Source organism: Thunnus thynnus, chromosome 17 (assembly GCF_963924715.1).
Source record: "Thunnus thynnus chromosome 17, fThuThy2.1, whole genome shotgun sequence".
Classification (NCBI taxonomy): Eukaryota; Metazoa; Chordata; class Actinopteri; order Scombriformes; family Scombridae; genus Thunnus; species Thunnus thynnus.
The window spans coordinates 24,859,143-24,873,445 of NC_089533.1; the positions used below are offsets into that span (position 1 = coordinate 24,859,143).

The 14,303-nt window shown below is 38.8% G+C and overlaps 1 protein-coding gene across 3 annotated transcripts in view; it reads right to left on the minus strand.

Moving 5' to 3' along the window:
- The window catches only part of LOC137168490 (histone acetyltransferase KAT7-like), a 19,605-nt gene continuing 5,302 nt past the window's right edge, over nucleotides 1–14,303 (minus strand). The window contains exons 4-15 of one of the 3 annotated variants that reach the window (XM_067571109.1): nucleotides 12,814–13,098; nucleotides 12,606–12,688; nucleotides 12,095–12,181; nucleotides 11,218–11,316; nucleotides 11,006–11,095; nucleotides 8,786–8,977; nucleotides 7,238–7,327; nucleotides 6,874–7,014; nucleotides 6,353–6,446; nucleotides 6,078–6,224; nucleotides 4,673–4,779; nucleotides 1–4,503 (exon numbers count right to left, since the gene is read on the minus strand). In XM_067571109.1, coding sequence (XP_067427210.1) covers nucleotides 4,405–4,503; nucleotides 4,673–4,779; nucleotides 6,078–6,224; nucleotides 6,353–6,446; nucleotides 6,874–7,014; nucleotides 7,238–7,327; nucleotides 8,786–8,977; nucleotides 11,006–11,095; nucleotides 11,218–11,316; nucleotides 12,095–12,181; nucleotides 12,606–12,688; nucleotides 12,814–13,098 — 1,514 coding nt within the window. In that variant the 3' untranslated portion in view covers nucleotides 1–4,404. Of the gene's footprint in view, nucleotides 4,504–4,672; nucleotides 4,780–6,077; nucleotides 6,225–6,352; nucleotides 6,447–6,873; nucleotides 7,015–7,237; nucleotides 7,328–8,785; nucleotides 8,978–10,984; nucleotides 11,096–11,217; nucleotides 11,317–12,094; nucleotides 12,182–12,605; nucleotides 12,689–12,813; nucleotides 13,099–14,303 lie in introns of all 3 variants that reach the window. The other 2 variants (XM_067571107.1, XM_067571108.1) reach the window with 2 other exon arrangements.

Consider the following 14,303-nt stretch of genomic DNA (forward strand, 5'->3'; position numbering starts at 1 on the left):
TCACCATGTGTGTCACCATTTGCATTTATTGGAGAGGAAGGGAAAGGGGGAGAAGCAAGTACAAAAGCACAACTGAGCTACATATCAATGCCACGCTACTTTTGTTTGCCACTGCTTTGCGTGCGTACTTTAAATAGGTAGCAGGGCGCCTTAAAGCGCTGCAGTACTATAACAGCTCGCTGGTGGCTTATGGAAGGTGATGGAATGCTTCTCGCTTCTAAATAACTGTGATCCTATTCAGATGCGTTAATAACAAGTGAGGTGCTCTGAAGCTGCCCATCTATAGCTGCCACTGGCACAGTGAAGAACAGCAAGACATGAGGATGAGAAAGAAATGAGGGAAACAAAATGGACTGTGGCAGACAGGTTTCTTAAAAAAGGCCTCATCTTAAAGGAAAAATCACTTTCAGATACTTTCACATGGTTAGATATGATTGATTTGTGATGTTCAACACATTCCAGAGGTCTTTTTTTTGACGAAGTGTTGTAAATTATGGGTTCAGTGTGCCTTTTCCTGTCAAAAAAAAAGAACAGTCAGGCCCATTTTCTGCTACTGTGAGTTCAGAAACTATTGTCTCTGCTTGTTATGACTGTTACGCCCATCCTTTGTTCCTGAAGCACTGAAACCAAACAAAAACAAAAGTGCCCCAGTAATGTGTGGAACATCAACATCAAGAGTTGTATTTTAGCATATTTTTTTCCTTTCAAATTCCTTCAAAAAAGAAGTAAGTGCACTTTCCTGTAAATGCACTTAAGAATGGGCAAAAAGACCCCCTACACTCAACCGTCATGAGTAATTTCGGTCAGTACCACATTTCAGAGAGGTTTATTAGCAGGTGCTAAAAGAATAAATGTAGTCCTTTGAAATATAAAAACAGTTTGTATTGATTTTAAGTCTGCCAGTCAGTGATGTGACTCATCAGCTCTCTCTTGTAAGACCCAATGAAGAAATCAAACCATAGGAAGAGACAATAGAAACATGTAAAACATAAATTAATCCAGAAATGGTAAAGACATCACTTAAAAAAAAAGAAACGAGGAATCAAGACACACAACCATATGAACTTTAAAGGCAATATTTTCTACTACGAGGGAAGCTGTAGTCAAAATATTCAGCCTTGTGAAAGAAACAATGAAATTGTAACACTAAAGCTAGAGAACAAACAACAATTGATTCAATCTGACATTGTTGGCCACACACCTCCAATTTCACAGCCAACTGCTGTCTAAGCTTATGCACAAGGTTTGAATGGATAGTTTTTGGGAAGTACAATACAATATTAAATGAGAAGACTGTATGAAATATAATTATGCTGTAAATATGAAGGGACAGCCAACTGCTTAGTTAGCCTAGCTTAGCACAAAGAGTGGAAACTAGCTAAAGGCTAGCTAAAGCTCACAAATTAACACATTATATCTTGTTTGTTTGATTTGTAAAAAAATTAAAGTGTATCTGGCTGTTTTGCTCCATTTCCAGTCCTTCTGCTAGGCTAAGCTAACCAGCCGCTAGCTGTAGCGTCATATTTACTGTACAGACATGAAAGTGGTATCAATCTTCTCATCTAACTCTCCCCAAGAAAACAAATAAGCTTATTTCCAAAAATGTCTAACAAGTGCTTTAACAAATCTGGTTAAAAAAAATAACATGTTGATCCAAATCAATAAATATGGAGATTGTCAATAAAATAAATCAATCACAGTGGACTATAGAGAACAAAAAAATCATGCTGCCGACCATTTTTACTGGTCATACACAAAAAGGTTGTGCTTGTATTTTCCAAACTGCTTGCTTATGTTGGTAACAAGTAGTGACAATGTGTAAAAGTGACATGTTTTGACTCAATCATGTCACTTTTGATAACAGAAGATAAACATCTGAAATGTAAATGACCTCTGTCATCATCTCTGTTGGTGGGGGGATGCCTTAGATTCTCCCTCCTGTACCTTTCGAGAGCTTTTAGACACATTCAACTCTACATACAATTTTTAGATAAATATTTATATTCACATGGAAACCAGTCCTATAAAGTAGACATTCCTCTACCAGGCTGTCTTTTACGTTCCTACGCATTCAACATGTTTTTTTTTTAAAGAATATAAATAGTGTACTTTAAAAAATCTAGTAAAAAAAATGCTTTGCACAGCTACATATTTTCACATGTTAACACACACGGGATAAAAAGGAAAACAAAGAAGCTTAATATGGGCCATTCTAGCTTTTTATACAGTGGTAAAACCTTAGAGGTAGAAAAAGTATAAAATATTATTGAGAACTTTAACAAAAAAACGGACACAGAAAAAAACAGCAACATGTTTGTAGGCTCCCTCTTCTCAAACAGCTGAGATTGTATTTTGGATCCCTCACTGTAGACATGAAATAACACAGCCCTCATTAAGATACAAGGTAAAAAAAAAGGGGACAGGTGGTAACAAAACATCCAGGTGAGTCCCTTCCTGGTGACATAACACGGTCAAAACATGGCCAATGGCAGCTATAGCTTCCTGGCTAACCGACTGACTGGTGAGATGGGTTATATACTGGACATGTGTGTATTTGTTGCATGAGAGAAAAGCTGAGGGACTGATTTGCTCTGGGTTCAAACAGCCACTGTCGGTGTTCACCTGAACATCCAAGAATTCATGTTTACAGCTGCTGAATTCTTGAAATCGTACAATCAACAAACAAAAAAACAAAAACTTCACGTGATGCTTTTCACAGGTCCAGACTAAAGTCACATCAGGGAGTCAGGAATTCAACTGAACGTTAGCATTTTGTTACACAAGAGCAATAGCTCCTCTTCGACATTCTTGAAGGGTCATTTATATAACTAACATTAAAAGAGAAATTATTCTTCAGAGAAATTTCCGTACACTCGGGTCTGTAGACCATTTCTTACCTGACACCATCTTAACTCTTCATACCATTTTAAATGTTTTTCCAGACAAAACTAGTGTAACAATATGTGAAATGACAACATGATAACAAATATGTAAGTAAAGTGAATGAGTTGTCATAGTTAATATTAGCTGGGAGTTTATATTATATTCATGGAGATCACTGAACGTCAGGATTTTTGATCCATTTTTAGATTTTTGATCCATTTTTAGATTTTTCAACTCTCAAATTCATTTTCAGGTCTTTCAGTCTGTGTGGGAACGCTCTATTTAATCATGTGACCAGAGTGCTTAATCGAGGTCAGGGGTCCTATTCTTAGAAACTTTATGCATTTTGGACCGGGGCCGTGTCCTATTTAATTACAGACAGCTGGTCAGTGTCTGCCAAAACGTGTTTTGTGAGTAAACATGCTGCCAACCTGCATCGTGTCCACTGTCTAGAGAAATGAATGAAATGGCAGCGCAGGTTCAATACCGGCTGTTGCAGATTGGATTAGCGAGCGCGCCTGGTGCTCTGTACTAATGAAGTGCGCTAACAATGCACAATTGGTTTCAGGGCGAGGAGACATCAGCAGTTATCCTACGTAGACTGACATCACTGGCTGCTATGAATACCATTCCATCTTATGTGGACTTAATGGAAGTAAGTGAGCCTGAAACTGAAAATATAAAATCTAAACATAAATGATGATAATCAGCTTCTCTGGATTGTAAACGTCGTCATTTAAGGGCAGTAGTGCATGCATTCTCATATGCACCAGTCATTATAACTAATGTTTAAACAGAAGTTTTAGAACAGCAGTGACAAGGGAAGAGGGAATCTAGTTTTTTTTACTCTTCCTTATAGGCCTGTTCTCATTGAGAGGAAGACAACAGAAAAACACCACATGGAAAAGAGAGAGTAATTAGCAAATCCAATAAATCCATGTATTACTGTAATGTAAAGAGTAATAGCCAGTGCCATACAAAAATAAATATGAACACTAAGCTTTAGACTCTAGTTTGTCTTCAAATACATTTCTTATTGTCTCCACTACATCTAAATCATAACTCTTTGGTTATAATTAGCTTTAAGATATCTGTAGCAACAATAATGCTTTTTCTCCTGTTTATAAAAATTGTCACGAATTTATCATTACTGTTCATATGTCCTGGTCCTTGAACATATTTTTTCAAATGTGCTATTTTAAGTGTTCATTTCAGTATGAGGCCTTGCTTATTCTGACTGCAGCTTGGTCAAAATTTCCAGAGCAACATCTTACAAACTTAGGTCTAGATTCATGTAAATTTTCTTGGACTGACTCCCCAAGCCTTGACAGTGACTGCTGAACCCGGAGTATCATCTGACTCTGTAAGTGGATGGCTGTGCAGTAGCTGCTGAAAGCGTTTCGTACGACAGTGGATGTGTGTGGGTATAAGCTCAGGATCTGTGTGCATGCCAGTGTGCAAAGGAGGATCTGTCTCTGTGTGTTTTGGGGTTTTGTGTTTGGAGTGTGAACGGAAGCTCCTCTACGTCCCTTTAGGCGGTGTCCATTTTAAGGCTGTGGGATCAATTGTCTTGCTGTTACCACGTTTGGTTTCCTTGGCTTTCCAGTCGTCAATAAGGTCCTACAGAAAGAAAATGCACCTTATTTTGGCTACACTAGTGAAGAGAGATATACATGCCCTCAACAACCCAGAAAAAAGAGTTCTGAACTTTAACCTTAATCAATCAGTAAGAATTTTCTACCAAATGGACTAAACAGCATAAAGGAAAATTAATTCCTTTGTTTCCTACCTGTCTCTTTAAAACCAGGTGCTTTCCCTTCCAGTATTTGAGCATCTGGAGGGACTGCAGTGTGCTGACAATATCCACCGGGTTCACTGCCGTCTCTTGACTGATCTCTGTGAATATAAGTGTGGGACGAGCGTTAGAGTGATGGGATCAGCACTCTGTCTGATTAAGGAAAACTATGTGATGCTACTATCTTGACCAGATAGTCGGTCTGTCAATCCACCACTTTGGTCTAAGCTCAAAGATGTTGAAGTTGGACCTTTCGGATGTGTTACATGCTTCATGCAAAAACAATGTATTGAGCTATTTTCTGAACGGTGGAACTGCTGCGTTCAGTCATTTTAGGATAGTGAAGATATTCACTGGGACACTGACTTCCAGCATGCATTACATCTCTATTAAGTTAATTATTCACAGTAACATCAAACAATTTAAAAAAAATCTGAAATTACAGAAAGAAATGTGTTTTTGTTAAACATCACGGTTGTGGCTTTTTATGAAATGTGCAAACACAGCAGTGTGTTTACAACTAATCAAAATGCTTTTAAGTAATGACAAAACCCTCTTTGTACAATGTCATGTGTTTGTTAATCTCTACAGGCATGGCAAAGAATGGCAGAAGCAGAGCGGCTGAATTAACACGAGAACACATTTCAAATACGCACTGGGATGATTGAGAAGTCATTTGTATAACTCTGTACGAGTTGAAAACATCTTACTAAATCCAATATAACATGCAGACATTTTTAAAAAGAAAATAAAAGAACTACAAACTTAAAAGAAAAGGACAGAAAGAGGCTTAGACAGGAGGGAACGGTGTGTTGTTATAGAACCATTCTCTGTTTTGTCATACTGTCAAGGTTGCTGTCTAACCCTGATGACATTCTATTATTTCATGCTTTCGTGTTGAAAAACTACTTCTTTATTCTGTGGGACAAGAAAGACTTTTGAATTGTTGTGAGTCTGAGTTATTTGTGAACAATTATAAAACTCATCAGAAAAACTCAGGTATGTATAATCAGTGCTGTAGACTCTTAGTCATGTTTTTTATTCGTCACAGTAACAGAGATTTTCTCAGGAATGGACACAACCAGCAGAACAAAACGGATGTACTAAGCATGATGTTCCCTCACTCTTCTGAATGTGTTTGGGATGATCTATTTCTCAAGACTTTGCGGTTGAAGTCTAGTGTGCATCAACCTTCATTTGTCACCTGAACACTGACTTGGCGTGGCCTCAGTACTCTTTGATTCATTCACACAGGTGGACACGCATGAATGCATGCATGCCCATATTAACACACAAACAGTCTGAGGAAAGTTCTGGTTCCACTACCCCCCACCCATCCTCTCTTCCCAAAAGTTCCCGTCTCTTTCCAGCATTTTGGAGAGTGTGGCTCAGTTCTGACCTTTGATGGAGATCTCCTTGCCCTGGAAATTGTTCAGGTAGCGTAGCAGCACCTCTTTCCAGTAACTACGGTAGCTGATAAGGCCCAGATCAGACAGGGGACGCTCCGGTGAGCCCACCTTCTCCTCCACCTTGGACAACAGGTAACCTGGAAGGACAGATCAAATTGAGCTTTATGTTGTTCTCCCACTGAGAAAATGAGACAAAACAAACACACATACAAGGACACATTAGGATCAACACACACACACACATACACAGGGTGTCTGTACTCACTGAAGTCTATAAGCATCTTGCCGTAGCCTTGCCTCATGTACTGCGGCATGGTGAGGATGCAGGACACGTTGTAGTTCAGGAAAGAGTTCTTCTCCTGCATTAAGAGAATAAATCCATAAATACGACAGTCTGACTGACATTTAGTTTATCAGTACTAATGTCCTTGAATTTAACGTTACTGATATTTTGAGCTGATATTTACACAATCAGCAGATATATTTTATGACAGAAAAAAGATTGTAGAGAATATATAGAACTGATTGTGTTCCCTTTGGCTTTGTAACTTCATGTATGCTCACTTCTCTCTGATACCTTGACATTAAATGACAGAAAACAGGACTGAATTAAATATATAACTTGTCCTGGGGGAATATGCAATAATTGAAATCAATTTATGAGTTTCCATTTGCTCTAGCTTCTACAATCTAAAACTAGCTAATCAATCCAATTCACTCTCAAACCTACATCTAAAAAAAAAAAAATCTATTGTCGAAAGCAAGGGGACTTTGTAATTGGTTTACCTTGGAGAAGTATCCGACTAGATGGCACCCTGTGTTGTCAGCTTCAGTCATGACATAGAAGAGGAAAGGTTCAACATCGTAATACAAAGTCTTGTGGTCCAGGAAGAGTTTAGCCAGCAGACACAAGTTCTGACAGTAAATCTGGGAGAAAAGCATCATAGACATTATTTTTTATAAAAGCTGAATTCGTGACAGAGGTCTTGAGACATTCAGATGTAAACGTTGGTTAGAAAAGGACGGAGACGCAGGTCATACATCAAGCTAATGAAGTGATGCTATAAAACCTACCAGGACTGTTGACAACCTCACATGTAAGATGTGTTTCCTGGACCTTCTGCATGAAGGTCAGGAAGAGTTGTCTCACCTTGTTCTTCTTTCCGTCCACCTCAAACACAGAGATGTTCCCCTTCCTGTAGATCTCGTCACCTGGAGGATGCTTCCATACACACTTGGCCTTTATGCAACAGAGATAAACAAGAGGAGACCACAGCAGAGGTTTGTCTATATCAGTAAAGTCACAAATTTCACTTTCAGTTTCACATAGTGGTCATTCTTTTTAAGGTTCAGTTCAAATCTCTAGTCAGGGACCAGGCTTAAACCACACTAAATATATTTTAAACAGTTTTAATCCCGATGGCCTGTTCTTATTGATGTTAGAAATACTAATTCTTTTTTTAAATACTTCATCTCAAAAATTGTGTTGTGGCCATACATCTGTTTCTGATGCCGGTTTTAAACCATCCAGTTCAGCAGAGAAACCAGTCTGGTAAAAAATCCTTCTCATTCTTACCGTATCTTATTTCCCTCACTCATAAATAGAAACTGTACGAACTGCATCAGAGAGGCAAAGATATACAGTCTATCTAAATAGAGTCTGCATGGTCTAGGAATAAAATAATGAATCGCCTTAGGCGTTGAGATAGTAAGATTATAGTCTGATGCATTTATGCTACAGTCCATTTCCACTTTGATTTTTTTAGAGACATTTAAGCTAAGATAAATTACACTTTTGTCTCTAACCGACCCCTAACCACACCTGAAACAATTAGTATTTTGTGGTGTTTGGCGTTTTTTTTTTTCACTGCAATGTGGGATGAATGAGGGAACAAGAAGCACCAAAGTACTGAAACATATTTTTTAATAGAACTCTGTCTAAGAAAATATTTTTTAAATAAGACATCTCCCCAGTGGAGAGACCACTGAAGAACAGCCTAATACATTCATTACTTTATAGTTGGTGCAGATTTGCTTTTGTTGTAATGCAGCTCTGTTTTTATTATAAATACTGAGGTAAGTCACAAGCAGTCATGTTTGATCGTGTACAGTACATCAGCAGATTGGAGGAGTGACGGGAATCTTAATATCACTGCTACACACTGCTTAAGTCCTTAACAGCACTTAAAATTAGTGCTGCAATGCCTCTGAGAAAAAATAAAAACTTTTAAGTGATGCTCATGACAGAAGCAGAGAAAAGGCTGTGTGAAATTTGAAGACATGAAGGTGAGTTATGAGTCCAATAAATACCAAAAACAGTGAATCTGGAGGTCTGACAACACCAAGTTTAAGACTTTGTAATGCCAACTGGAATTGGAAAAAGGGAAAAGTTGCCAAGACCATTTTTAATTCGAACACAGAGCTTGTGAAATTTATAAAGCTAACCATAAACTGGTGAAATTAGAGGGCAGACATGAAGGGTTCTGCAGTTTGGTGTATTGCATTAAACCCATTTTGTATTAATCTAATATTGGACAGGTTGATTTATTGGCTGTATTAAAACCACAATTACTCTAGCAAACAGACCTGCATTACATGCCTACATAAAAATACTTATTAGTATGAACAGGACTTTTTTCTGAGTGCTTTTAAGAAAAGGATCTGCAGATCCCTCCAAAGATTGAAAAAGCTGTCTTACCATGTGCCTGCGCAGAATGGTCTGGCTCTTCATATACTTAAGGCAAAACTCGCACATGTATAGTCTCCCCAGGCGGGCGTATTCCTCTGGGTATGGAGAGTGGTACCAGGTGTCCAGCTCGTAGCGACCAAACACAATGGTCTTTATCATGTTGCTTCCCTCTGACACCTGACCGGCCAGACGAAGCTTCTCCTGTACAGGCCAGGACAGGAGGGAAAGGAAGATAGGGGAAGACAGTGGAAAGGAAAAAGGTGTAAAGAGGACAAGAGGAGAGGGCAGGTGAACAGGAAAAGGGGAGAGAGGAGGAAGAGAGGATATAAAGGAAAAGATCTCAATTAGTCAGGGAAGAGGATCAGGTGAGCCAAAGACCACATTTAAGGAAAACCTCAGTGGAGGCCACCAGCCATAAAATGTAAAACAATAAAAAGATGCAGGCAGAAAAAATAGGATGAGGAACTAAAAAGAAAATTCGTCAGAGAATATTATTGTTATTAATAATTAATAAACTTGTTGCCTGCAAGGATTTTCAAGACTTCTCATTCTAGTCCATAATGACATAGTTGTCTTCATAAGAAAAGTCATACAAAAAAGTAGAAGAAGATAAGATTTGCATAAAAGTAGAGCACTTCTGGTAACACAGTATTTCCACAATCTCTGAAACTAAATTTAAGTCTTAAAAATCTTAAAAAGTGTAAACATAATTCAAGGCCTTGAGTCAAGCTAATTTAATTTAAGATAATTTAAAACTATTTCAGGACCATCAGGAACCTATGTGTGAAAAAAGTGAAAAAGTAGTGTCCAATAGAATCATATCTGTGGTTTACTTTTTTCCAACATTAACTACAAATTGACTAAATTTGACTAAATTTGACTTGACTTTTTTTTTAAACATTAAAATATTAAAACATACCACGTGTGTTTAGATTGTTATTGACAGTGCAGCTAAGGTATATGCCAAATAGTACAGCCTTTAATGCAAAAGGCCCCAAACAGCCATTGTCCAATCAATGTTTGGCAACCTAAGCACAGCATGCTGAAATGTGCAATGATATCAGTAATGAAGTAAACTGTGTGTTTATCTGTTCTAATATAAGCTGTAAGGCCAGATAACTAGCTACAATAGTGATCTAGCGTTCTTTCCAAAGCCAAGAGGCATTTCACCAGCTGACTATATCATTATGTGGGGTTACAGGTTAGAAAAATATCTCAAGACTGAAGCATCTACTGTGTGAGGAGCCAAGATGTTAGTATATCTGAGTTTCAAGTAATGTTAGCTGCTATGTCTGACTCTTTTTTGGTTTGAGGAAGTTTACTCTCCAGCCAAAGCTGCATTGGATCAACTCATCCTCAAAGCATATTTAATACCCTTTTACAGTGTTCCAGTTTTAAAATGAGTCAGCTGGAAAAGTTAAAGAGTTTACTGTATGTGGTAAATCTGCCAATGTTATTACTGGAAACTGCATATGTGCTGTATGAGAACAGTAAGCTTAACTGGTGTAACAACAGTAATTGAGGTGGGTGGGGTTTAGCAAATAGCATCAGTTAATATTATCCTTTTCAGAACATGTTTGCATGTTTGATTGTGTTCTGGGTTTGATTATCTGATCTGTGAATGCAAATCTTTTCAGCTGTTGACTCTAAAACATAAGATATTGGAGAATTTTCAAATCACCCTGTGCTTTAAGCTGTATTATCATGTAATGATAACATAACACTGACAAAAAAAATGTGTAAAAATGTTTACTGCTCAGCAATGGATTTCCTAGGTTAAATACCAAACGCCTTCTAAATAGTTTTTATTTTGTAGTGAATTAAAAGGCACCAATTGCAGCTTGAAAAGCTTGAAATTAATATAAAAATCGGCTGTACTAAGTATACACCATTTGTAGTTAACAGGCTAAAATATATACAAAATCATTTATATGGTTGTTTAAAGTATACCAGATTGAAATGGGTCACAATGTAACAGAGCAGAAGGAGAAACAACAAACACAGAATAACAGGAAGTGATTGTCCAGACTACCAAGAACATCTCAGACTCATCCAGTGGCTGCAGAGGAGGGTTTGCAGACTGAAACAGAGAAGAAGAAGAAAGAAGAAGGCAGAAAAGTAGGGGAGGGGGGGGGGGGGGGGGACAAAAAAATAAAGGGAGGGAGAAAAGAGTAAGGGAGGAGGATGATGATGAGTTTTCTCTCTTACAAGGTCATCCGAAGCACGTGCCTGCGCTTTCCTGAACAGCTCGAGATCGTAGTCGCTGGTGATGTTCTCCAGCAGCGGCTCCCTGCTCACCCCGTGGCTGTCACGGTGCTCCTGAAGGAAAGGAGAAAGACTTTTAAAATAAAATATGGGAAGCATATGGTAAGTATGTATATGAAGGTGTAGGTGCATTTGTTTATGTTTACATATTTGACACACATTTCTCACCCACTTACCATGTACTTTTCCTTCTGGTCCTTATTGAGGCCAGAGTTCCTCTTCCTCCTCAGCTCTGTCACCTTCTCCTTGTAGCGCAGCTGACGATCTGTTGGGGCCTGAGACCACACAGAGACAAACACTTAAACAGAGGAGATTCTGCAAGATTCCTTTTAGCTCATTTGACCACTTTACCTTTTGAGGAGTGACAATGGTAGAGCACAAAATGGATCGATACTTTCAATTTCAATGTCTGGTGATAACACACATATATATATAACTGAGCTTTGCTTATTTCCATTGGTACTACTAGTATTATTGATATTTTATCACTGCTGGTGATATTAAAAAATAGCAACAGGAATGTCAGTGACTTCACCCTTCATCACTTTGCCTTTGGACCTGTTACACTGAGGAATTACAGACTGTGTAAAAATACATTTGAAAGTCCAACTGGAGATCATATATGATCTGAGATAGACAAATCAGCTTCCAAAATTGGAGGTGTGACAGGAATCTTAATATTGACACTACAAGTGGGAAATCTTTTTTAAGACAGACTTGAAAATGTGAACCTATCCCTTAAGAGCAACGTTGCAGTGTGTGGGAATCCCCCTCTATGCGAACAAACACACCTTCAGTTCATGATGAAGTAAATCAGACAAGTGAAATACAGGAAGAGTCACAGCTTTCACCTGGATTCACATGCTCAGTTCAGTTGATTAAGACAATACATTTCCCTGATATTTTGTACCATAGAGAAAGAAAAAGTATATATATATATATGTGTGTGTGTGTGTGTGTGTGTGTGTTTCTGTCTGTTTCAGGTGTGAACATGTATGATGTTTGTCTTATACACTTGTGCATGCTGTTTACATCTATGAGTATGCGTGTTACCTGGTTTCTTGTGGAGTGTCTGTTCTCGTCCTGGCGGTGTGACAGCGTCCTTTCCTCGGTCTGTTTGTCGCGCGTCGATGCCTTGCCCTGACAAAACATCAACACTGTCTACCACCGACAACTCACATCCAGCCCTGCAGCAGAAACATCGCAGCATCCACCTCCGTGTTCCTGGAGGCTTCGCAGCTTGACAATCTCAATTTGAGTCTGTTGGTTTCTTTGAGTTTCATCTACTGGACACTTGGTCACAGTGTGATGGGTGAGATGTTCCCACAGTGGAAACCTGGTTTGTCTTTACAGAATGGCTTGGTGGCATTGTAAGTAGATGCTTATTTAAGCCTGTGAGCATGTACTGAGAAAGTGAACAGCTAACCTGGTCTACTGGTTTCACAAGTAATATCAAATAGAGTAGTGTGAAGAACAACTGTTGAAAATGTTTCTGTTTCACACTCAGTTCTTACCCTGGAATCCCAATTGGTATGTATGTGTGTGTGTATGTGTGTGTCAGTACCTTGCATTCATCAGCAGAGAGGTTGTGGTAGAGAGGACATCCTGATATGGAGAAATGTCTCTCATGCCTCCCTGTTAGATGACCTGAGAAAGAAAGAAAGAGAGAGAGAGAGAGAGAGAGAGAAGGGGGAAAGGAGACAGTGAGAGAAAAAAATAAAGACACTTCTGATCCAGTGAGGAACATTGCAGTAGATTGTTTGTGCCCTCACCCAGTGAATTGCACCCAGGCGTGGGACACTTCATGTTGAAGTTGTAGCTCTCGTGGAAGCGCCGTCGTTTGGGCCGGTGGGAGAGGTCGTGGGCGGCGGCCTCTTTGAGTGACAGCTCCTTGGCCAATCTCTCGTCCTCCTCTTGTGAAACTACAATATCGTTGCTAGAAGACACGAGGTCGTTGCTGGGGCTGGAAACCTCGATGTCTGACTCTGAGGATGGGGCGTTGCCTGTCGGGGTGCGAGGAGGGGTCTCGTCCCGGTCCGCTGCCTGCTTAACGTCTGCTGAGCCAATCAGGACAAAGGAGATGAGAGGGAATAATCACAAGACTGCTGTGTGTAGACTTACATCCCATGCATCAGTATTGAATGAATCTTTTAAACTGAAAATGACAACTGCTGCACACATGAACTTTATTTTGAATCAGACTGTGACTCAGAGATAATGAAAACATGCACCCTAATGATCTAATTCTTAAGGGATGGTTCAATTTTTGGGTAGTTGCACTAATTTTCTTGCTCACCTAGAGACAAATGACTGGGTTCTGTTTTATATCTCTATGCAACACCTCAGCACAAACAGCATAGGACGTTCAATAATATAATGGCTATCATACAGCACAGTGAGTGGTTAACTTATAGAAAAACATATCGATGATAAAAAAAAAAAAAAAAATCTGTATCTATTATTAACTAGCCTTATTGGCACAAATCTATCTTAAGTGAAATCTCTATAGGCAGCAATATGTGACCGCATACAGATGCACGGAACACCCTCCAGCAATGGCTGCCAGCAGAGAAATCCAATAGTAAAGACTGATGTTACTGCAGCAGAAGACCAGTGCTCTGAGACGCTGGCTGGTGAATAAAATATAACATATAAACATATTGCAGCCCTTTTCCTTTCCTGTTTTCCCAGTCATATCCAGCTTTTCATTAAATCTGGCATTCTTTTTAAACTCTGAAAAAAAAAACTCATCAAACACAAATTATTCGTCTTAAAATATGGCTGGGAGGATCTTAAAATATTGTGATCACAGTTGTTGGTCTTGATAAACTGAGACAGCTCTCAGATCACTCTGTTTTTTTTCACAAGGGTAATTTCACATCATTTCTTCATGTTATTTCATGAGTGTCTTGGCTAGCCAAGCATTATACAGTAAGTGCCAACTAGGACTGCGTGACATAGACATAATTAAAATGACGGTGACACTAATTCAAATAATTATGTTGACAATAGAACCACGTATCATGACACTACTCTTTTTTCATAATATGATTCAAGTGGTGCGGTAATACATGATACAATTAAATAAGCAATCAATCTTAATGAATGCCTTCTACAGTGTCTGAAGTTTGATAACAACAGCAACGAAACACAAGTCCAGGATATAGATGGAGACGTATTTGTCTTCTTTATAATCAGGAACACGCTGTGATCACAGACAGGACTCAGGATGTACGGCACTACAATGAATGAATGAAACTCC